The 24,587-nt window shown below is 40.3% G+C and overlaps 2 protein-coding genes across 2 annotated transcripts in view; one reads left to right on the forward strand and one right to left on the reverse strand.

The window, feature by feature from the left end:
* cacna2d4a (calcium voltage-gated channel auxiliary subunit alpha2delta 4a) overlaps positions 1-24,587 on the reverse strand; it is a 77,088-nt gene that overhangs the window by 28,718 nt on the left and 23,783 nt on the right. The window lies entirely within an intron of this gene.
* lrtm2a (leucine rich repeat transmembrane protein 2a) lies at positions 1,546-23,564 on the forward strand. Its single transcript, XM_014994568.2, has 7 exons — positions 1,546-2,283; positions 9,469-9,659; positions 17,348-17,574; positions 18,544-18,669; positions 19,005-19,093; positions 19,565-19,722; positions 20,802-23,564. The coding sequence occupies exons 2-7, from the start codon at positions 9,584-9,586 to the stop codon at positions 21,314-21,316; spliced, it is 1,191 nt and encodes a 396-aa protein (XP_014850054.2). The 5' UTR covers positions 1,546-2,283; positions 9,469-9,583; the 3' UTR covers positions 21,317-23,564.

A 24,587-nucleotide genomic window follows, 5' to 3' on the forward strand; every position in this document is an offset into this window, starting at 1 on the left:
AAAGGTCTTGTACACCACTGGGGGGTAATAACCAATCACTTGGCCACAACTAGCCAGGCCATCGACTTACTACACAATTCCATATGATTCTGATCTTCCTTCAGTTCTCCGCCTGGAATTCCTCCCATTGAGCTCGATTTCTCCAGTTGAATTTCAATCAGGCCAATCAGTGACCAGCTGGAGAAGTTGTGAATGATGACGTTGATTTTCAGAATTGTAGTCTGCCTGTAGTTTTAGCAACGGCAGCACAGGAAGTGAACAAAGTCATTCAGTCTGTGTTGGCCATCCCGTTCGGCTCGGCACTTCTCTCTTTACAAAATGTAAAACGTCAACAAAGTCAATGCCTTCAGAAAATTATTTTCACCAGCTGAGGGTCCAGACTCTGAACGAAGCAAAGGATAGAAGAGGCGAGTTTTTCCCAGGCAAGGTCAGCCATAGCTAATGATCGATCATTCCCAGGGAGGTGACCACAAAGCCAGGACAAGCAGTTCCCCTCCAAAACAGTTGGTGGCAGCAGTGCTTAGACAGAAAACATTTACAATGACAGACGTCTACAACTTTACAATAAGGCTCCCTTTATAGAAGTGTTATTAATCTTTAAACACCTTTTAAATCAGTAATAACTGATTATTAGGCATTAATTAAGGCTGAGAATAAGAAAATCTACTGGTTTCTTGCCAAATAGTGAGCCAAATTTGTTCACATGGAGAGCAAAATTCCTGGTTTCATCAATTCAGGTAAGGGAGCAGTAAAGCAGTACCACTGTTACCACCAGTGTGTTTTGATACGACATTTTTCTAAAAATTTATGCCAACTCTAGCAGGAGGGACACCTATATGAAAAAATAACTTTTGTCTCATCAGTTCAGAGAATAATTTTCCAAAGGTCTTAGGGATCACCATGTTTTTTTATTACTGTTATCTCCCACATAAGAGCCCTCTGAGGAAATTGGTTTGAATAGTTCATTTAACTTAATAACTGAAGTCCTGTTTTTTTTTTTTGTTTTTTTTTTAAATCCATCTCCAAATTTTAAATGTAGACCATACGCAGAAGAAATCTGTAAGGGGAAAATGCTTTTTTTCATGGCGCTCCAAGTCCATGCATATGTAAGATTTTATCTATTTGGAGTCCCTCCCCGAACAAACACACACACGCACACACACAGAAAGACACACAAAGCCAGCTGTTACGAGAGATGCCTCCGGGAATCGAATAAAAATGAAAGGCGAGCGAGGGAGATGCGAGGAGAGAGGGAGAAAAAAGGAAAAATAAATCGAGGGAGGAGAAAAGCCCATGTGGCGGAGGGAGATTCTCATCTTCACTGAAATCATCACATCTCTCCCTCCCTCCACCTTTCCTTCCACCACAAGCTTTCTATTGAGGATCTCTGTTTCTTCCCCCCCCCCGTCCATCATCAACCTCATCCCACCCCGTCTTCTGCATCCCCTACCCTCCCACCTCTTCTCTATTTCTCTCCACCCCCAACCCCTCATCACAGCTTTCACTCTTTCGTATTATCCCTCTCTCTGTATTCCACCTCCCTCGCCCTCTCTCTGTCACTGTCGGAGAGCTGCAGGCAGACGAGGCAGCATGCACTAATGTTGCTATATTTGACGAGGCACGCGCACACCCTCTTCTGCCACATGCACGGCTGCACACTCATATGAGAGAGAGGAAGGGGAGGCGAGGGCACCGGGGCTTTAAGACGCACTGGATGCGGTCTGAGTGCTGGAATCACAAACATAGCGAAAAACGGCGAGGGGGTAATGCATGACGCCAGCAAACCAATCGTGTTTTTGCTCTTTATCTCTCTCTCCCCCCCTCTCAGACACACGCTCACGCCTCTCAGACACACGGCAGCACACGAGCCAGGGAGCGGGACGGCGTTGGACGTATCATTCATACAGAGGAAAGATCAGAAGGAAAGGATTAACTCCCTCCAGCCTTCTCCCTCTAAGGATCTTATCCCCTCTTCCCTCTTCGTGTTCCTCTAAGCCTATCTTCACCTCGTTTTTTTCTTCTTTTTAACAATCCCTCCTTTTAAGAAAAAAAAAAAACAATCTTACATTTTTACACAATTCATTTGTGGACTGAGGGAAGCAGACGGTCACAATCTTTACCCTGAGGATTGCTTTGGCTGAAGCAGTGACAGTTTTTTTTCTTCGATGTTTCGTCCTGTGAGAATTTTTTTTATTTTTTGCTTTTCAACACAGTATCTTTGGATGAATGGCTGACGGCAGCAAGCTGTAAGGCTGGTGCCAAACTGAGGTATCTGGTAAAAAGGTAAGTCCAGAGACGGTGGTAGCTATGCTTGCCACACTCAAAAAAAAATTTAAAAATTAAAAAAAAAAAAAAAAAAAAAAAAAACAATCTCAATATATTTGTGGATCATTGTAAGGTGAACTGAAGGCTACTTAGTTAGTTGTAATGGCTGGTAACTAGTGGTGGGCACAGAATTCACAAACCAAGAGAACAACAGCAGGAATGTTTGATTTAGAGGGGAAAGCCTGCAGATGTTAACAGGGGAAGAAACACCTAGAAACTAATAAGGAAAAAAAAAATTTGCTTTTCAACTAACTTTTCAATAAAACAACTATAATGTTTCTCCAAAATTGTTTGCGTACTTGTGCAAGAAGTCCTGGTGCAGATCTGTAAGACTGATGCAAGTATCTTTTGGATATTAATGAGTAAGAAAAAAATAAATAAATACCATATAGGTCCAACCACAGTTCCTAGCCAGCTTAATCATTAAAGTGAAACTCATTCACTTCCTGTGTCATGTTTTCTACAGTTTAACTGGTGCAAAAAGAAGAAAAAAATTGCTGCTCTCATGTATACTGCAACCTAAGCAGTGGACCCTCATGTATTTTTCTTAAATTATTTTAAGCAACCCTGAAAGTACCACTGACTTTTTGTGGGACATTATACATTAGGATAATATTGCAGTCTTTTCAAGTCTGACCTTCATATTGCATTATGTAATTTTAATCCATTTAAAACCCTTTGACTTCCGCTATTAAATGATGCTGATTTTCAGTCTGAGGCTATAGAGTAAAGTGCTGCAGCTGTTTTTTGTTGTTGTTTTTTTTACCTGCTGTTTTTACACTTATCAGTTCTAACAGTGATTCAGAAGGTGTGATGTAAAAGTGATTAACTCGATGGAGCTGCATTGTAATTATATGATGATGCAGCGAGTGTGGGGCCTCGCCTGTCTAATGTCCCCGAGGCTTTTGTGTGTCTCTATTTTGTCTGACTCTCTGTCAAGTAACACAGACACATCCTGACATCATTCCAGGGAAAACAATTAAGATTGCTGAGTGATTATATGGGTAGTGTAGTAATTTGGCATGTCTAATAAGCAACAAGGCTGCCACTTCAAACCAACTGGAAGGCTTCAGTGAAAACATCCGTAAAATCCTCGCATGCATTCCAGCTGGAGTCGGTTTAATGACGTTTGATGCAATCAACCAAACTGCTGCACGCGACAATATTTTGTGCAAAATTACTGGAAAACCTCACGGATATTCATTCTAGTTTAAACTGACAACACAGCATGCATGCAAAACATTTTATACAGTGCTTTATGACAGTCTTTAACTTTTTTCACGTTTTGACTCTTTAAAAGCATAAATCTCAACGTAGTGAGAATGTAAGTTTAAAAAATATTTATAAATAATGAGAGGTGTTATACATTTGTATTAAAAAAATACTTAAATAACCTTTTTGTGTTGTTACAGCTGAGAATCTACTTTATTTGAACATCTACAGACACTCTCTTCTACATAACATAACTCATATGTCATATTGGACAGAGAGCACATTCACAATTGGCTTTTTAGGTCTGGACTTTGACTGGGTCATTCTAAGTTTGATCTAAACTAAACTAGTTTTTTCAACTCCAGTCCTCGAGAGCTTCTGTCCTGCAGCTTTTAAGTGCTTCTCTGCTCCAACACACCTAAGCTTAAGAGTAAAGAGAACCGAATTCAAATGCACACCACCACACTTTTCAGTTTCTTATTCACGAAACACTGAGAAACAATGATCATTTCCCTCCATTTAAAGATTATTTGCTCCTACTTTGCGTTGATCTCCAACACCAAGCCTCAATCAATTACATTAAAGTTTGTAGATAGAATATGACCAAATTCAGAGCAGTTCAGGATGTATGAATACTTACTGTGAAACAAAGCCATAAATAATGTAGTGGCTGTAGCATGGTCTGTTACACTCAGCAATAAAGAAATGTATAAAACACCCTTGAGATATTGCAGCTGTTCACAATCCGACCAATCGCAGATGATGGTAAAATATACGTGCAAATTCCTGCAGCGTGTCGCTGTCAACGTATAAGCGAGTATTTATCGCTGTGCTAGCATGCGTTGAGGTGTGTATGTTTGCGTGTGTATGCGTGTGAACGCCATGTTGCAAAGTCTCTCTGCTCGCCTGTGTAAGAAATACATTAAAAATTGATTTAGGAAGCTTGGCTGCACCTCGCTGCCTTTGTTACCAACAAACATTGTAGCACATAGCAAGATGGGCGTTAATGAGAACATTTTGTTGTAACTATATCACAAATTCCTATAGTTTGAGTGTTTTATAAAGGGAGTCAACAGTGGAGCTCAATGCAGATGATCTGATGCATTTATTTCAAAAGCTACTTGGTCAGGGGACCCACTCTGACACATCCACACACACAAACGTTCTTCCACACCTAGATAATTATTCCCTTGTGCTCATTAGGAGGGACGCAGGGCAGAATTCCAGTCATATTGATTAAAATCTATTAGTCAGGCCACGTATATTTGTCAGGCGGAGGATTAAAAATCAGTAAAACTGGGCTTAAGTGAGCTGATCTGACAGAAATCCACACAAATATGCACAAACGCATACATACTCTGCAGAAGGATGAAACACTGATTTCAGTAGGTATAGAAGACTCAACTTGTTGCAGAATTTATCAAGTTATTTGCTATATAACTAAATTAGGACTGTAATGATTCCTAGAATGATTCGAGTAGCTCGATTATTAAAATTCCTCGAGGAAAATGTATCCGCCTTGAAGCTTCGTCAAATTACGTTGTATTATTTAGCACGTCGTGTTCCAGCCGGACCATAATTTGTGTTGGTCAGCGCTCTCACTTCCACGTACGAGTTGTTAAGTTATGCTATTAGCATAACGTCGAATTTTACGGGTTTTTGCTGTTTTTTTGGGGGGGACACATTAACATTTTTAAATTGCCGCGATGCTTAGAGAACGACAGCTTTTCTCCTACCTCGATAGAGTACCTGATTACTAACATATTACTTTACAACAGCCCTAAAGCAAACATGACATTTTTGGTCACTTTTTGAAATACCGACTCTGAAACTGCCTGTTTACTGGATGAACCAAAATGAAAACAAAAAGAAACAAAAAAACGGAGAGACAGTAGAGGTGTTACATGAGTCCCCAACATGCCGGTGCCCTCCCATGTATTTACACAGTGTGTACACTAAAAACGTCCATGTGTAGATTTTGGCTGCCCTCATGTTCAGGTCAAATGGATTAAAAAAAAAGCCTTCTGAGAATCGCCTGGCTCACCACCGCGTTGCCCGTTCATTTAGACAGGAGATGATGGCTGCTGAGGTAACCTGAAACTGGGGCTGTGCAGTTTATTTAATTTGTATTTTTTTTTCCCTCTCCAAATTTTGCAATCGATGAAAAAACACGCATTTTATTTCTGCAACATTCGTCTTTGCAAGTTGCGTTTAGAAATAATGGGCTGCCTTTACAGTACCCAAATAGATGATGCGACTAGATTTACCCCTCCCCACCCCGTGCTTAAACAGCCCTGCTTACAACATAGAAATGATTCCCTTGTCAATTTGGAATGAAAGTAAAACCCTTTTGGGTAAATATTTCAGCACACAGGGTGGCTGAGACTTCATAGCGAGCTCCTTAAATGTTAAAAGTGCATCAAACATTTACTCTAGACAATGCCACAGACACAGGAGGAAATCCTGGTGATTCAGAATCCTTCTGCAGAGTTGAGGCGAGCGGAGCTAAAAATGCTGACATTGCAAAAAGGCATAAACTCTGCAGCAACAGACTAAAGTAATATACGTCACTGGTTCTAATATGGGACCTTAACCTTCACTTGTAAAAGGCCCTCACACTCAGCAACAGATAAATCAGTTCACTGTGTACTGACAAGTGATATTTAGGGGAAACTTTATGACACCCAAAGGCATGAGATGAGTAAGGATGATAAAAGTTTGGTCTGCTTGTAAAAAATGATGTATGGGCTTTGTCTTGACATAAAACGTGTAGCAGAGTTGGTCCACAACAACAAAGGTGGCACAATTTATGGCAGCAATTTAGAAAAGCTCTAAGCCTACGTGAAAGATAAAAAAAGCAGCGAAAAAAAAGTATTTTTTTTTATCAGAGTTCTTCACTTGCTCACAACACAACTCGGTGCAAGAACTTTATCACAAATTGTTCCTCAGGATAGAAATCAGAGAAAATGTTTTCAAACAATCTCAGCCTTTGCCAACATTTGATCTAACTCACCAGGAATGGACCTGCGCGATGGCGGAGTTGATAACACGGTTGCCTAGCAGCTACAAGGTCCTGGGTTTGAATCCCGGGCTGCATGGAGTTTGCATGTTGTCACTGTGCATGTGTGGATTCTCTCTGGGTATTCTTTCTCCCACAGTCCAAAAACGGTATGGTCTTCCTTTTATCCATGTTACCTGTTGACTTTGTCAAAGCAGGTGCAAAATGTTTGGAGAAACTCAAACAACCAACCAAAAGTATGCAATGACGAAGACCCAAAACGACCAGCAACTACTGGCGACAGTGTTGCTCCCTTCAAAAAATAGCCAGTTACAAAAAAATGTCCAACTCTTTTCATTAACGATAAAAAAAAATATGTATACATCACCTGTAAGTTTATCTTTTTGCCAGGTTTTGACAAGGACTGTGATGGTCTTTGCAATGAACCAGTAATGTGAAGCAACAGTATCACTTAGTTCCGCTACTGATAATGATGTTTCGACACATTGCTGCCCCCTAAAGGTCAGCTGCTGCAACTGAAAAAGCTTTTTGTGTCTAAACGTTCAAACCTCCCGCTGCGGCCTAATCAAATTTATTCACCACATCATGAATTTACCTGCATTTGGCAAGTACCGTGTGCTAATTACCGCCTGTGGTCAGAATCAAGGACAGCAACAAAATATCTCAGAACCAACTGCATGCACTGCGTTGCACTAATTGGATCAGGGACTCCAAAAATTCTCAAGGAGTCGCCTACAAACGCAGTATGTACAGGACTGTAGTGCTAAGCCCATGCAGCCTAAAAGGAAACATTTTTGTCTTCAATTAAAGATGGTAATTTCTCAAAATTCTTCCTTTTCTTATCGCTACGGCACTCATTTACAAAGAATAACTAAATTTCCCAGCGGAGCTTAGCTAATGTGACTTTAATCACATGCAGGAAATCTATCTGCAGAGCTTCCTTGATTCATGCCTCTGTTACTTCGTTGAGAAAAGGAAAGGAGATTCGGAGTGAGAACTAGAAAGTACACTGGGAGAGAAAACAATCACGAATGAAGGTTTAACAGATGGAATAAATGTCGGAGAAACATGAAAGCTCAACACGACAACAGGAAACGGAGCCTAATATTTGGCTGCAAAGTGTCTGGCAGGGGCTATTAATAGTCATTCCACCACAATTGGCTGAAGTAATGTTTGAACACAACAATCCACAGTGACACTAACTCAAAACTAAAAGATTCAAGAGGTTGTGGAGAGGAATGTTAATGCCCTCCTTGTTTACCCCCTTGCACTTATTTTTACTTCCCTTCTCCTGCTGGGATTTCCTGCCTCATCTTCTGTTTCCAAACCCTTTCATCAATGACCTGTTTTCCACACTCAGCCAATGACTTCACCTATTCTCCATCTCTCTCCTCTTCCTCAATTTCCATATTTAACCATCTGTAAATGACCTGTTGACACTCCTGACAGATAGATGAATGTTACTCACAGAGGTGACTGCTTGACAGAATCTACAGTCAGCTGCACTCTCACTGACCTCCTGTTCACCTTGATGCAGTTTATCACACCATTTTCTCTTTCCTATCTTGCTGTTTAATGTGCTGCAGGTGGAGATTTACATAATTATGGTGCACAGCACAAGCCCCAAAATGCACATTATTTTCTTGTCAACGCTATGGCAAGACGAGCCCCAAAGAAAAACACGGCATGCTTTCAAGTTTTCCCCACAAACATATTAATCTGATTAGTCCCACATTTCACACGCCTCCGATTGGATTTCATGATAGTTGGGGAAAAGGCGGCATTTGAAAATTGCACTGGTTGGCCCATAGGCTGTGAGTCAACAGTTGTGCCATGTCGAGGTGCAGGCCAGCCTTTCACACCAAGGAGTTATTGCACCTTATATCACGACAACAAGAAAACTTTGTCGTTAGACTAATGTTCAACCTTATTGAAGAACCAAAACCTCAATGTCCTCCAGAGACTATAATATGTGATTTTATTGAGAGAACAAAAAGTATTCTGAAATTCCTAATGTTTTAAACACATCTGCTTACATATGTGATGGTAGAAAAAAGTTGTTTTACTATAGTTCTTCAACAGTTAATTTTCCTCTTAGCCTCTCTTAACATCCCTGCTCACCTTATTTGCTGGTATAACCACGTCTAGCCTCATGCCTGTGTCATGTCTTTTTACACCTCAGGGAAACACAAAATCATCGACTACTTACTAGAGATCACTAAAAACTCTCGGTCTTTAAAAAGTCAAGCTTAATGATAATAAAAAAAATGCTTCTGTGACATTTAATTTAAAGAGATTGGTAGGGGTGCCAATAACTGTCCCACTGATGATTTTGTTAAAACAATTTCTGAATGAGGGAGCTATTTCCTGACTGATTAAATACACTCATATTACAAGCTGGATGTTCATTAACACGTCAGTGCGAGATTATGCGGCTAAAATGTAGCATTCATTTATTTTATTTATTTTAAGGGTACATCTTTGCCAGAGGCATTCAATAAATCCATCCTGACCTGTATATGAAATGCTGTTTGAATTACCATTTGTTTTTCTGGGAGTCTTTGTTTCTGTGCCCCACGTTTCCTCTGTCATACCCAGCGACTCTCGCACAGCAGCGGTCGGTGTTCTGTTTTTGTTAACGCAAATTGATTGCTTGAACTACTAAAAACACATTTATTATTCATGCCTCAAAATTTCTGGTGCGTTCCTGCCTGTCGCCCGCGTACACATTCTCTTTCGTGCACGCAAGCGATGGAAATTGCAGACTTATGCACACGCAAACACTCTTTAATGAATGCATATGCAAACTCAGTCCTGTGGATTTTTTTTTTTTCCAAGTCACGCATCAATAATGTGGTACGACCTTTGTTTAGGACACGTTTGTCTCACTTGTCTTTTTTCTCCCTGTTCAGGTGACTTGCTGCAGCTTTCCCTCAGTCACTGTTCATGTGGGAGCTGCAGGCATGACGGCTTGACCCCTTCACTGCCCCACTCCTCTGGCAGAGGAAGGCCGCACACTTCTGTGTCATGCCCCCCTACATCCACCCCCCTGGGGGCACTGGCCTCCCCTCAACCGGCGCTACCATCTTCTTGACCAGACACGGTGAGTTGACAGAAAAAAAAAAAAAGAAAAAAAAAAAACCTCCAAAAAGAAATACTCTGCTTCAATCCTGCTCAACTCTGCTCTGCTCTGCTGTGCTCCTAACTCCGCGAGGGAGCAGGAATACTGCCTGTTTTGACAGCTGCTAATGTTAGCATGCTCAGCGTGATCGGACTCACACGTACACACAAACACAAAAGATGAAGGCTCTGACGGCACGTGCCAAAGTCTGTTGGTGAAATCCCAAAAGAGAGCATGTTTTAGTGCGGGCGGAAGTCTGTAGAAACAAAACGCAGCGGGAGGAGGAAGGCAAAGATGGATCTGAACAGTTTTTCCTCCCTTCCCTTCTTTCTTTTTTCTCCTCCAGCAAAGTAGAAAGCTGCAGCACAGACATTGCCTCTCTTCTCCGTCACTCATAATGTCTTTGTGTGGCTTAACCGTGAGGGTTGTTGACAAAAGAAGCAGTCACTGCACTTCTGTGGTATGACTCTGTGACATAATGCTCCTCATGTGTTGGTGTTAAAGTTCCTGTCCTAAGCCCTTGACCCATACTTAACCTTTACAGCTTGTCTTCACTTGAACAGCCCATCTGCGCCTCAACTGTAATGCAAGAACAGCTGAGCAGCAACATGGAAAACTGAGACTGAATGTTTCAGTAAACCATTCTCCGTTTCAGACGACACATTCATCGTGGCTTATTTTTTATTAATACATGGTCGCTTAAAGTGCCATAAAAAAGTTTATTATGGCACTTTTACATTTTATCATGTTACAATAACAAATTTTAATGTTTAAGGAACAGCTCTCTTTTAAACAAATAGAAAACTCTGGTAGCAGCCCGACTGACCTTGAGCTATTTTGCGAAGAGGAACAGGTATAATTTCAAGCCTCAAATCAGGAAGAGCTGGTAGAGAGACATACTAGAAAAAAAAAACTTATAGGACTACTTGCAGTAAAAGGTGGTTCTATAAAGAGCTGATTCAGAGCAGCCAGACAGAAATGTTGGTACTTCTGAATGGAAAAATACTGACTAAACCATGTTTCATTTCAACTTCCTCTTCACTACTTTGTATTGGTTCGGTCTGTCCCAATATGATAAATTAAAGTTTATGATTGTAACATGAGAAATTTAAAAAAAGAAATCGCTTATCTCACTTTTCTTTCTTCCTTTGTCTCTGCTTATTTCATACACACACATGTTGTAGATTAAACAATACGACTGAAAAATACTGCAGAGATTTTGAAATAATGGGCAGACGCAGCGCTACTTTAGTTTTCACATCTGAAATCAGTTTGTGCTGTCCAAACTCATGCTGCTGTCTGTGCAAAGCTATACAAATCTTAAACCAGAGAAAAAGGAAAACAGAAAAACATGGATGGTCCTGGTAGAATTGCTGGAGAAGTTTTGGATCTTCAAGAGGTGCCTTGCAAAGAAAAACACCTCCACAAGCTGCTGTGGTAACGCCAGGCACACTTAATAACAGGGCAACACTATCCATCAGAACCTCAGCACACCCACACAGATCATCTACATCAATACACACACCTCTCTGGAGGCTGCGGCGGAGGAAAAAAAGTTTTCTACTGGGAACCACAGAGAAATGATCAAGAGCCTTTAATACGCCTTTCTGTAGTCCACAGTCTGTTGAGGTGAGACTCAGCCGTTCTTCTCAGCTACAGCATTTTATAGCATGGCAAAAGAGATTAAACTGACCCTGTTTTTAAATTGTTCTATAAGCTGTTGAGACATGCTGGTCTCATTTCCAACCTGCAAAATCATTTTCAATCCAAATATTCTAGGGATATGAATAATTGTTCGCTTAATTGTAATTCTAATAAAGGTTAAGGAAACGGCACATACAAAAACATAAAATTAATATACTGGCTATAGATGCCGTTTGTGTTGTTGTATCTCTATTTGTCTGACTTACTAGAAATGCTACTAAACTGAAGCAATATTAGGGGAAAAAGTTTCATCTGACGTTATTTTGTGACCATTCATTGTTCTATGCCATTGAAGTGCAAGAGAAAGTTGAATGATGGAGGATTAAAGTGAGTCTTGGTCTTTGACGTTACATTCGAACAACCAATATGTAATTATTCTTCTGTAATGCTAATATATCAACAAAAATAAAAAAGTGCAAAGTAAAAAAACTTAAATTCAACACAGCAGATCGGAGTAAACTGGAGGAAGACAATAGAAAGTGTGAGTGACAAAGCAAGGAAGCAGTCGGGGGAGCAGAGGATGACAAATGGGAGATGTGAGATCAAAGAAAAGGAAGAGAGACGGAAAGATGAAGGAGACGAATCTACAAGTGACAGGGAGACCATATGGTGCCTTTAGGCTTTCACAATCCCAGCAGAGGGTATAAACACACAATTGCACACAGAAAGCACGGAATAATTCCTATCCACATGCTTGAATATGCACTGTTGGTGTGTGTGCGCGCGTGTGTGTGTTTGCTTTTGGACACTATTAACGGCCCCAAATAGAGCCCAATAGCTCATTGCTTTTAGCAAAAACTGGGAGAGAGACTGATGTGGTGCGAGTGAAAGCGGTTCAGAATTGGCTTTTAAGCGGCAAATAATGCAGTCTGGGTTTGGAATACTTAGTTTGGAAAAGCGCCAAATAATGACAGCATTAAGCTAAGTGCAGCCGTAATGTAGTTTAGTGGGTAAAAGAGCTTCATAAGGGCCGGGATAGAGAGATTACAGCAATTCATTTAACTGGCCTGTAGCACAGAGATGGTAAACTAACTTCAAAGTTAGAAATGTCATTCCACTTGAAGAAGTACCGTTTTTTGGTGGCTCAGGCACAGTGTTAGCTTTAGCAATAGCATTCAGTAATCCAGTTAACCTTATGCTAGGTTAACTGGCCGCTGATGGCCATTCGTTTGGTCAGTAGAAGAAATAAGATGCTTTCTGGGTAATTACAGTCATTTCCCTGAAATATTCAGTTTGCACTATGACGCAGCAGTTTGTCATCGTCTGTATGTGACGCATAATGTGGAGCTTTCACATGCTGCTTTGTAAGGCTCAGGAGGTTTTTGGACGGACAGCTTGTTTGCCAATAAGCCAAATCAGCACGCAAAATTCAAGAACGCTTTCAGTTGACTTGTTCAGGCAAATTCAAATTAATTTAATGAGATTAAAGTGTAATTTTGTGAACAGTAATTTTTGTCCAAGTACATTTTCCATCTCTCTTAAATGCACTCATACAGACTCATTCTATATGCAGTTTGCCATGTATATTAGATTTTTTTCTGGCTCTGGCTTGTATTTCGGAATTTAGTAAAATAGTGGGAATTTAATTTTTGTCATTTGTACAACAGTGTGACCACGAGCTAGAGATTATGAGCTCTGGACCATAATCTGGGTGCAAGCAGGATACTAAATGTGCATACATCACAGCACCAGCTTCCCTTAAATAGCTTGAGCAAGAATGTGCCAGGCAGAAAAACATGGCATTTCATCAAATAATAATACTGATGCAGATTAATTGGCCAAGTGCTTAAACTCACAAACTCAAAGAATATAATTTATATTATAGCTCAGATGTACATCACTATGGTAACTGTAAAGGTGACAGAAAAAAACAACCTCTATGTAATAATAAACACTAGCTGGCAATGAATTTGATAGATTCAATTACAGATATGCTATTCAAGTGTTCAAGGCTCTGAAAAGGAGAGTAAACCTAATAGGGTGTAACCTTGAAAATAGATCTGTTTATAACAAATTACATATCCATACTAAATGAGGCTAAAAAATAAAAATAAAAAAATCACAGAGAAATGACATACAATGACAGTATCAATCATGAATGCCCCATATTTTCCTGACTTTTCTCCATCATTACAATAAATACTGGGAAAATATTTAACTCCCCTACTTCTCCAGACAGCCTCCCAATCAAGTCTTCAGCTTTAAAACAACAGTCTGTGCAAAACAAATGTCTATAGAGGTTTAGCTTCATTCATTTAGTTTAGCAATACAGTTTGAAGAATCTGTGAGCGGCACAAGATATGGGATGTGTTCGTCTTTTTTTTTCCTACATCAAGAGCGTCCAAGTCGAGTTCTGGCCATCCATGCCATCCTGCAACTTCTTGTTGCATCCCATCTCCATCGCACCCGGTTTTAAATAAATGGCATGTTACCAGGCCTCTTCAGAGCTGAATGATGAGGGAATCCAGCAATTTGATTCAGGTGTGTTGGAGCAGAAAGGCGTCTAAAAGTGGCAGGATAGTAACTCTAGGACTCGACTTGGACATCGCAGCTTTAAATAACCTTAAAGTGTTCAAGCAATCACTTCTACAACTTTACGCAATTTATCAAGGAAATGATGTTGAATTTATTCAGCAAACTTTGTTTCACCTTTATACTGATCTTCGTCTTACCTTTTGCTCCTGTAATTAACAAATGTCAAAAAGTCTAGAACCTCTATATCATGAGAACAAGCCCATCTGTCACAACAAATTGCTGGAAATAGCATGAATTGGAAGGAGACATGAGAACATGTTCCCCAGCCACTGAAATAATAGTACTGTCTCTCAGGTGTACGATTCATCAGAGGTGTAACTAAAATGGAAGACAGAGGGGATTAAAGTGGAGATATTGTGAATAAACGAGAGAAAAACAAGAGGAAGCAGAGAGGGGAGTAGAAGAAAAAGGAGAAGACAGAAATAGGTAAATATTCTTAATTCTACTAAGAAAAAAAAAAGTAGAAATGTACAAGAACAAGCTCTTATGTGCTCTTTCCTCCCGTCACAAACAGAGAATAAACCCAAACACTGTGTCCCTGCTGCTTATTCTTAGATCCTGCATGTTTGTCAGAGTGTGTTTGGGTGTCTGCATGTGGGAGACAGTGATTTCCTGTGTTTAGGTAAGCAATTATGCTCCTATTTTAAAGAGAGTCAGGACGAACAGTTCAGCGTACGATGGAAACAATGTCATGTGGACTTAATGGCCGGGTTTGAAGTCTAACGGGTTTCTCTCCTTTCTGCATTTAATCTTACGGCTCTGCATCTAGGGCTTTGTTCGTGGCTATCTGCTTCTTATGCGTTTCTTTCAGCCAACAGACACCGTCAGCCCCACACCATGGCTGCCTAAAATCTATGTGAGAAATCCATATGCCTAAACTGACATGCAGCATTGGGCAACGACTCTTCCAGAAGGCAGACTTTTAACTATTTCTAAAGTAAATCTGAGCTACAACTGCAAGAAAATGTGGGGCTGAGGAAAATGTATGCTGTATTTCTCAGATTTTTTAAACATTATTATTTTGTTTTACTTCTAAAATGCATCTTGAACTACCGTTTATAGCCGTTTACTCTGCTGTAACAGATTTAAGTGATTTGGCACCAAAATAAAACTACATTGAAAGTCTCCAAAGCCTAGCAGCTCAAAATGAAACCTTAGAATTGCTTCTTTAATTTGTTCCCTTATTAAATACAAATACTGTGAATTTACTCATCTATAAATGAAGATTTAATTGAAAAAAAAAAACAAAAAAAAAAACAAAACGCAAACCATCAAAACAAAACGCTTTTTCTTGGCTCGTACGAAGGACCAAAATAACACGTCAGGTAATGTAACCAGCACTGGGAGCCCCGGGGTTCAAATTTAAACTCTGCTCGGGTCACACTTGGACTCGGAGTCGATGTGAAACATTGACGAGGGAAGAAATACAGACCAGCGAGTCCTCTGTGTGGAGGACAGCTGGTCATCCCCGTAACAAGATAGCAGTAAGTCTGCCACTTGCACGGAAAACAGCTTGTGCCTTGGTAACATGCAACTGGGCTCAGTAACAGAAGTGCCTGTTGTGATGACATCATCGCTGGGTCCAGTGTCACCCAGAGGCCTCTGGATATAAACTTGCAGACAGACGAAGCTCTGAAGGTGTCAAAAGGCATTGTCGAAGAGAGACACTGTCAAACAATATTAAGTCTGCCAGATGGAACGGATACAATGTGCTAAAGCTTTAAATCAATACCGTTTAGGTTTTAGCCAGAAGAGCAGGTTTTGCGATAGTGGTGCATATAGATGTAGTCAGTACACACCTGCAGCGCTGTGACTGGAGTAGCTGTAGGCATGTTATTCATGGCAGCGTTTCATTTTTTGTAGACGGTGGTTCTCACTGCAGTTCAGTTCAGCCCCAAAGCTTAAGGACTTTTTCTGAGTGGGCTTGTTTCGTTAGAAAGGCCCATTACGTGTTGAGATCTTTTATCATACTTCATGTTGTCCGACTGGTTCTGTTCAAGTTATGCCTTTATTCTGCAGATTTTTTTTTTTTTGTTTTTTATAAATATATTTTTGAATAGAACCAGGATGGTTTGGATATTTTACTTGTTTTTTCCCCTTAAACAAGTAAAACATCAAATGACGAAACGATTTTGAGTACAAATTATCTTTGTCAGATATTAAAATCTGTTCGATGAGCTTAAACATGTAAAGTATGACAAAAAGAGAGAGAGAGAAAAGCAGTTTAGGGCAAAGTACTTTGTAACAAAAATCAATCTTCTACTACATTGAGCCACTGACTGCAAAGCAATATCAACACTCAGAATCATGACCAACTCACACCGAAGGGTGATTATGAGAAGAAAAACACATGGAAGAAGAATCGGAGGAAATACAACTACTGACAGAAAAACAAAATGTTCTCAACTACTAAGAAATGAATGCTAATAAGATGCAAGAGATAAAATCTACAGGTGAGCCAAGGAGGGAGCATAAAGTCTCTGTGCCTGGAGTTTAGAGAGGATTTTTTTTTATATCATGCCTTGTGGATGCTTCACACACGCATGCGTAGTTGCACAAGCATATGCCCACTCACACATAAACAGAGAGATAAAAATCGTGCCGATAAGCCACTGGCTGGAAACAAAGTCAACCAGTGTAACGAGACACTGAGGGAATACAGAGAAGTGCTGAGAGGCTTGAAGTGAAGGGGAATGAGAGATATAAAGAGAGTCTGCTGGGAGGCAGAGACGTGCAGAGTGAAGACAGCAACAGTCCGATTTAGCTTTTATATAAACAGTAGGGGGAAAAAAACGAAAGAGCAAATATTACCTGTACTTATGAAGGAAAATTAAATCAGAGGAAGAGAGAAAGAGAAGAACAGAAGTCTAGAGTAGTCCAAAGTAAACAGGTCAAATTACAAAAAGAAACAGATTGTAAGAGATGACTCAAGTCAGCAGAAAAACAGCACGATGTGAAGAAGAGGGATTTCTCTTGCAAGGGTGCTTTTAACTTGAAACGCAAACACGCATTACGTTTCGTAAACAGTGGGCTTCGGTTGCGGTTCTTCTGTGCCCAGACATGCAGTGTGTGGAAGAAGAAACAGTCGACGTAGAAACTAGTCTTGGCATTTTGGTTCTTTTGTAACCTTTGCATGGTTTTTTGTTGTCTCAGCAATTTTTGCCCCTATTTGCAGACAAAGAGAAAACTGGGAAAATTATACACAAGACTGTTGCAAATCTATAGAAATGAAGTCTAAGACTAAGCCCTCAAATTTACATTAATGAAGCCATCAAAGTATAATACCAGTGTAAGAAAAAAGAATTAAAATGTAGGTTTTTCCACTGAGAAGTACTATCAGAATTCCAAAAAGTAAATGTCTGAAATACTATTTCATTTCATGAACTGAATAATGAGTTTATCAATGTCTCTCTGTTGTTTTTTTCCCCCAGTCTTTTGTGTCCTGAGCCTCTTGGCCATGTTGCTTTTCCCAGCATCCTCGTGCCCTTCTCCTTGTCTCTGCTCCTCGGACACCCTCGTGGTCGACTGTGGGGAACGTGGACTTTCCTCCCTGCCTCCTATGCACCTCCTGCCTCCAGGGAGCCGCTCCCTTCTGCTAGCCAACAACAAGTTCGCCTCACTGGGAGCCTCATCCTTTGCTAACCTATCCTCTCTGGAGGTCTGCAGTCATTTGTTAATCATTTCCAGAACATATTTGCCTAACCTTTGAACAATTCCTGTTGTGGTGTTTATAATGGACAAACGGGTTATTTTTTTTTTAAACTATACACTACAAACAACAGGATAGGAACTGTTACTTCATGGAAAGTCAAGTATTGAGAGTGATTAACAGAAAATATGTGCGCTCAGCTAAGTTACATTTGAAAAACCAGCTCAAGCTGCAAACTGTGCGTCAATGTTGGCCTGTTTACACATGGGATTTCTAAATGAGCCGAGTGGCTGGTCCACACTGAAATTCATCCCACGCGGTTGGCATGGCTCGGCTTCTTATCAATTAGTAAAGTTCTGATCTGTCTGCCATCTCCTATTTTGGCCCTTAATATGTCACAATCGAAGTTTGGCTGCAGCTCTGAGCACGGTTCAAAAAAAGACCGTCCTTGAAAACAGACACTAAATCTGTTTTAAATATAGTACCGTGTTGTTGACTGAGTACACCATGTTTGCAGATGATACTATGATTTTTTTCTTTCAAAAAAGATTATATGGCACTTGTGATCTTAATTTTACTCCTGGTTGGTAAAAAAAATAGAGACAAGAGAGAAGTGCCTCAGGTCTCATTTGCTTGTGCAATTCCAGTGCACAAGCAAAGAGCAACTGGAATTGCACAAGCAAGTTGTAAGAATGTGATTGGCTAAGGTTGAAGCAGAGAGTATAAGTGTTGTGCTTTTATTTTTACTTCTTATTTTGTTTGTTTTATCTTTCTACTATGGACCTTTTTTGTGTCTGGAATAAAGAGATGATGATGATAATACCAGGCAAATTGGGCCGAACAGTCGTAGCAGACTGGACATTTGTGGACAACGGCTTCCTTCCTAACTATTGTTTTTATCAAAAATCTTATAACCATCTTAAACAAGTATCACACGAGAAGCAAAACAATGATGAAGTACATTTTTGTGCATTTTAGGAGCTGGACCTTTCAAATAACTACCTGGATAATTTACCGGCAGGATTGTTTAGAGACATGTCCAACCTGACAAGACTGACTCTGCACAACAACTCACTAACAGTAATGGACAGAGAGCTCTTCCAGGTAGGCACTGGACATTGTACCAGGTTATATTTTGTACATTCAAAGAATTGCTTAGACACATGAAAAGATAAATGTAATTCAGCCAAAAAAGGTCAAGCATTAAACTCTGTCAAATGATCCAAAACATCTAAATTATTGTCAAAACAAAAGAAGCTTTGTCAGCTTTTTAGATTACATTTTGTTTCTGGACTTTAATATGTTTTTATCACAACTAATTCAGGCAAATATGATGACCTACGACGCTAGAGGTATAAAGTACAGCTGGAGTAGCCGACACTGCAATGGAAAAAGGTAAACTTCAAACAATGAAAGATCTGCTTTTGATGTCTCCACAGGGTTTAGTGAGTCTACAGAGTCTGGACTTGTCTTTGAATGGTCTGTCCACCATTCCCGTAGGCTCTATGGATGAGCTGCAGCACCTCAGGTAAATACATACCACCTTGCATTATTTCCAAATGTCAGACACTCACCTGCCCCTTTTATCGGTACACCTTTCTAGTTCGACCCCTTTTGCCCTTTGAACTACTTCAGTTCTCTATGCCACAAATGCAGCATTAAGCAACTGGTGCCGATTTGTCAGCAGCAAATTAAGGATGTGAATTTCCCAATCCAACACTTCATAGACGCTCTTCTGAACAGAGAGCTAATGACTGTGGACGTATTTGGAGAACAGTGAACTCATCGTCACGTTCAATTAAACAGTTGGAGATGATTTAAGCTTGGTGATGTAGTGTGTTATACTTCTGGAAGTAGCTATCAGAAGATAAGTGCACTATTGTCATAAAGGTATGAACAAACTAAGCTTTATGATTTACAAGAAAAAAGTCTGCTATTTCCTATACAGAAAATAATAATGTTCCAAGTAATCTTTTTTTTTTCTGCCTATTCTTTCAAGGTGGCTCTCACTGGCAGGTAACCGACTTCATGGTTTGGAGAGGGCAGCGTTTGAGCCACTGGTCAACCTGCAACACCTAGAACTGGGACAGAACCCATGGGAATGCGACTGCAACCTTCGTGATTTCAAACACTGGATGGAGTGGCTGCTGTACAGAGGTGGATTTTTGATTACGTTACAACGGCCGAGTCTGTGCTCCCTATTGCATCAAAGGAGGCAAAGGAATAATGGTCTAAAATTAGGGAATACTCAAGAAAGGGACAGCTGGATGCTGCGAAAGACTTCGAGTGCTTTGAGCTCTGTTATTTGGCTGCACGCACATTACAGCTCTCGTTGTTTTTCTGCGTGCCTCTGCAGGCTGTTAGCACATCAGATAACCAACAGCTGCTCTCAGCTTTTCTCATTGTGTGTAAAAATCTACATTCACCTCAACGCCTGGGGCCTCAGCTGCCCTGCTAATGAAGCATCTCTTTTTTTCTACTCCATTCTGCTCTCCTTTTGATTCCACTCTCTTCTGTCTGACTGAGCTGCACTCTCGCTCAGTTCGGCGTTCTTCTGACAAAGACGAGCAGGAACGTGATAATTTAATAATCGTGAGAGCAGCAGAGAAAATTACAAGAAGGCATTTCAAACTTGAACATGAAATCATGTGACTTTAGCCTCTAAAAAGGAGAACTGCTGCATAAAACGCATCCAGTGAAGCGGCGTTTATTTTTCAAGATGCTTGTTATATTGCAGAGCATTTAAAGAGAGAGCTGTGCACAGAGGACTTGTTTCTGTGAGGCGTCAAGATTAATAACTCAGACCTAAATAATCTTCTCTAATTTGATCCTGCAACTTGATCACAACTCTTGCTCAACTTATTTGAGGTCACACTGGCTTTCTGACACACGACCTTGCGATGGACACCAAGTTCGGAGGCTCAGGCGGGATTTAAAGATAACAAAGACTCAATCCTTGTGCTGTCTGTGGGAATTAGTGACTCAGATATTTCTTATTTTTCACACGGCACAGCTCTGCTGAAGCAAGGCATGTCATAAATTATAGAAAGGCTTAGTTGAGCACAGCAAATGGTGTCCCTGTATTAAGTGCTGTATGACTCACACTGTAGTTAGAACAGCCACCTCTCTGTTTCTTTTCCTTGCTTTTTTGTTAAGCGGCATTGCTTTACATGCAAAAAGTAGTTTTTTTTTTTGTTTGTTTTTTTTTTAAACTAATGTGTCTGTATTTCCTTCAGGGGGTAAGGTGGATGCACTGGAGTGCACACTACCGAAGGACCTTCGTGGGAGGGACATACGCGGCGTTCCGGTGGAGATGTTCAACTACTGCCTCCAACTTGAAGATGAGAATGGAGGAGGGGGCGGCGACGGTGCTCGCTCTGGACAAGGAGGCGGTCCTCCATGCAGCAGGAGTGCTCTCATCCCAAGTGGGGCGACGCCAGTTTCTGACAACAGCGGCGGCGCCGGCGGCGACTCCTCTTCATCCACGGGAGGCGGCGAGGCCTCGTCGGATTGCGGCCGTGCCCGCTACCGACCCGTGAGCGTGCGCCGCGCCATCGGCACGGTGGTGATCGCCGGCGTGGTGTGCGGCATCGTTTGCATCATGATGGTGGCCGCCGCTGCTTACGGCTGCATCTACGCTTCTCTAATGGCTAAGTACCAGAGAGAGCTGAAGAAGAGGCAGCCGCTAATGGGGGACGGAGAGGCTGACGGGGAGGACAGGGAAGACAAACAAATCTCCTCTGTGGCCTAAAAAGAGGGATGGGACAGAGAGGAGCTGGCAAGTCAAAAAGGGGGAAGGCTAAATGCGATGAAAATAAGAAAAGGGCTCTAAGAGGAGAGATATGAACAGGCTTGTTTTTCTACTCACGGACATTATTGTATCTCTCCCTCTGACTCTCATACTGACACCTCTTTCCCATTTTTTTGTCTTCCTTTCCTCATCCTTAATCTATTTTTAACCTCCTCCAGTCTTGTCCTTCTCTCTAACATACTCTCCCACACACACAAACCTTATCTGTTCCCTGATTTTCTCTTCAATCTTGGGCCCATTCTCTGTCTGCAGTGTTTACCAATTATTCGTCCAAGTTGCCTGCCAACCACCTACTGCAACTAAATTTGCCATTATATTGGCAAGGAAAAACAAACAAAACAAAAAAAAATCAGATTTGGTATGTCCCTATACTATGAAACATATCATTTAAGATGTTACGAAGCACCCATGCTGCATGGCCAGTAAGTATTTGCAAATCTGGAGTGAAGATTCAGGGATTCACAGTGTGCATGGTGTTTAACTGGACCGATGTTGACACCAACTCGTAGATTGTGTGCCATCACCCGACTTATGCTCTTCAAACCCAGTGGTTACTTGGAAAAATCCAAAATCCAACACATTTATTCCTCTGAGCAAATTTTAACAACTACCTTTAGTCTACAACCTCTAAGGACTGACTGGTGTTAAGAAGCGCATTTATGATATTTATGTGAAAACAAAAAGAGGACTGGTGAGTTGCTTATGTATGCTGATGAGACCAAAGTCGTAGAGAAAAAAAAAAGATCCGGTTTGTCAAACTCCAAGAGAATACGTCATCGACTACATCAACCTCCGTCCCTCTACGTGAAGCCACTGCTTCGATTGATCTTTCTGGACTAACAAAGATCAACAAGCAGAAACGACTAGCATAAGAAGCTCATTTGTCAAGACTAACCAGAAAAATACAGTAGCATTTATCTGCAATTTTATGCTGATGAACTCGTCATATTCAGGAAAAAAACAAAAAAAAACAAAAAGGTGACGCTTCTAAAAATGGTCTGGACAAATTAACATCTCAGTCAGTGAAAGAAGTAGTAAAACTTCACTTGTGGATTAACCGTGAAAATTCCCGGGACTGAAAAGGACAACAGATTTCATCCTCTGTTTACCCCCTCAAGGAGGTAAAGGTTTGTTACAGTGACATGGACAGCAATCTCAGAGAGCACCATCCTCTGCTAAGGACTACAAAACGTAATCTATGAACTACAAATGTCGGCCTTCTGCACTTTATTTCTCTTATCAGATGCCCTCTGGTCGTTCTCCCAGGCCCTTTCCTCCTGTACCATTCAAAGACAGATAAATCACCCAGAGAGATTATAAAGAAAGGGATTATCAAAAAAAAAAGAAAAAAAGCTGCTATTTTACTCCCTCCTCCCTTTTTTGCCCATCTCCTCACCCACCTTTCTACCCAGAAATATTTGCAGAAGCTTTTTCCACACTGCTTAAGGATTTCATCTGTTCCTTTCAACAATCCCTTCTTTAAAACGGTTTTTCTTTTTATTTACCAAGAAAGGTCTGCAATATGCAATGAAAACTGTCTCTCTGTTAGCAGTGACGACTTCATAAAGTCGTCACTGCTAATTTGACGGGAACATGATTGTGTTTATATATACACATGCATAGTATTCAGTTTGTTTGGATTCCGTTTCCATGACTTTGATTAATCCCCCTGAAAGATGTATGCGAGTAATTATTTTAGGTGCAGACAGTGATTTCAGTAGCATTTATTGCATCCCTGAAGTAAATCTAAGCTCCCGCTCAATTTTTGATTGGCTTGGAATAAACCTATAATATTAACGTGTCTCTGATATCGGATTATATTGCAGATATTATTATGCTAGGCTACTATGATGTGTTGGCCCAGAAATTCCAAAAATGTTTCTGATGTATCCGTTTTTTGGTTTCTTGTATGAACCCACAATGTACGTGTCCTTTGTTGTGTTGCTGGATTTGTTTTTTTTGATTTAGATTTTAATATCACTGCGATAGTTATTTGTTGTGTCCTTCCAACAGTTGCTAAAGTTTATGTAAGAAACTTAGTTTAAAGTGTCAGAATGGGCTTTATGCTGCCTTGTCTGTTATTTTGAATTAAATCTTAAGTTTTATAAATGACGACTTTTTTTTGCCATTTTAGCTGAACCTCCTTGTTTGCACCCATTAAAAGCATATACATTATTCAGAAAAGCAATTTAAAAGATATTTTGTGTTATTTTTTAGCCGTTTCTTGATTTTTGCCAACTTTTGTGTGGTTTATCAGACAAAGAAGTAGACATTAAGTACCTAGAAGGTATAGTCCGTCTTTAATACAATTTGGCCCACATGTAGAAGCAATAGGTTTTTAAATGGTTTAATTTTCAGGAAGTAGACACGTACAAAAGGGCACCACAACCCAAAAATAGCTGCAAAATGAATTCAGCGATATGCTATGGGCAGTTTTTATACATGCTATCAACAAAAATAAGAAGCAATTGTTTTTATTTTCAATGCATGGTTGGTTAAAGCTACAATTAATACCTAGTCTTTACTTAAAAACTGAAATAAGTACAAAAGAAATAGGCTTCAATATTGAACAATTACCAGAAATGTTTCCTGTAGCTGAAATCCATAGAAAAAGCAGAGATTTCACTCCATTCCCAAACTAAAATTCACAACAGCTGCCTTTTATATAAAAGTCATTGGTGGTTTTGTTAAAGAAAAAAACCAAAAAACAGGACTTTTCAATCATTCAAATGAAATCTTTCACATACATAGTACCAAACGTGTTATTACGGTGTTTGACAGTAGAAAAATGCAAGGGACCGAACAGTTATCTGTTTTTATTTCTACAAGTTTTCAGGCCAGCAAGCATATTAATGAGAAAATCCCACTGGTTTAAAACTGAAATCTTGAAGTGACATCCAACCCAAATTAAAAGTGATGAATTTCAAAGATTCAAATTCATATTTAAATGGAACATACCATAAGGAGCCATCAGCCCTGGTGTGCTAGGAGCATCATTGGGTATTGTCAGAAGTTTCTCCACTTTATTTTTATGTTGAGAAGATTCTGGTGTAGTGAAGATGATAAATGGTCCAAGGTTACTTCTGTGTACCGACAAAGGCAGCCCAAGAATCAGCAGTAGTAGTTGTACCACAGACCGAGGCAGAGAGCATTAGAGAGGATTGCTCATGTTTGACAGAGAAACTATGTACCCTCCTCCAAAGTTCATGCA

The sequence above is a fragment of the Poecilia mexicana genome, unplaced genomic scaffold (assembly GCF_051168715.1).
Source record: "Poecilia mexicana isolate PSO_F unplaced genomic scaffold, ASM5116871v1 scaffold_23, whole genome shotgun sequence".
Classification (NCBI taxonomy): Eukaryota; Metazoa; Chordata; class Actinopteri; order Cyprinodontiformes; family Poeciliidae; genus Poecilia; species Poecilia mexicana.

What these genes read in the sequence shown, in the direction of transcription:
- lrtm2a (XM_014994568.2), top strand. Translation starts at nt 9,584, where the DNA reads ATGCCCCCCTACATCCACCCCCCTGGGGGCACTGGCCTCCCCTCAACC. An exon ending in CTAACCTATCCTCTCTGGAG is followed by an intron (nt 17,575 to 18,543) that starts GTCTGCAGTCAT and finishes TGTGCATTTTAG; the next exon opens with GAGCTGGACCTTTCAAATAA. An exon ending in TGGACAGAGAGCTCTTCCAG is followed by an intron (nt 18,670 to 19,004) that starts GTAGGCACTGGA and finishes ATGTCTCCACAG; the next exon opens with GGTTTAGTGAGTCTACAGAG.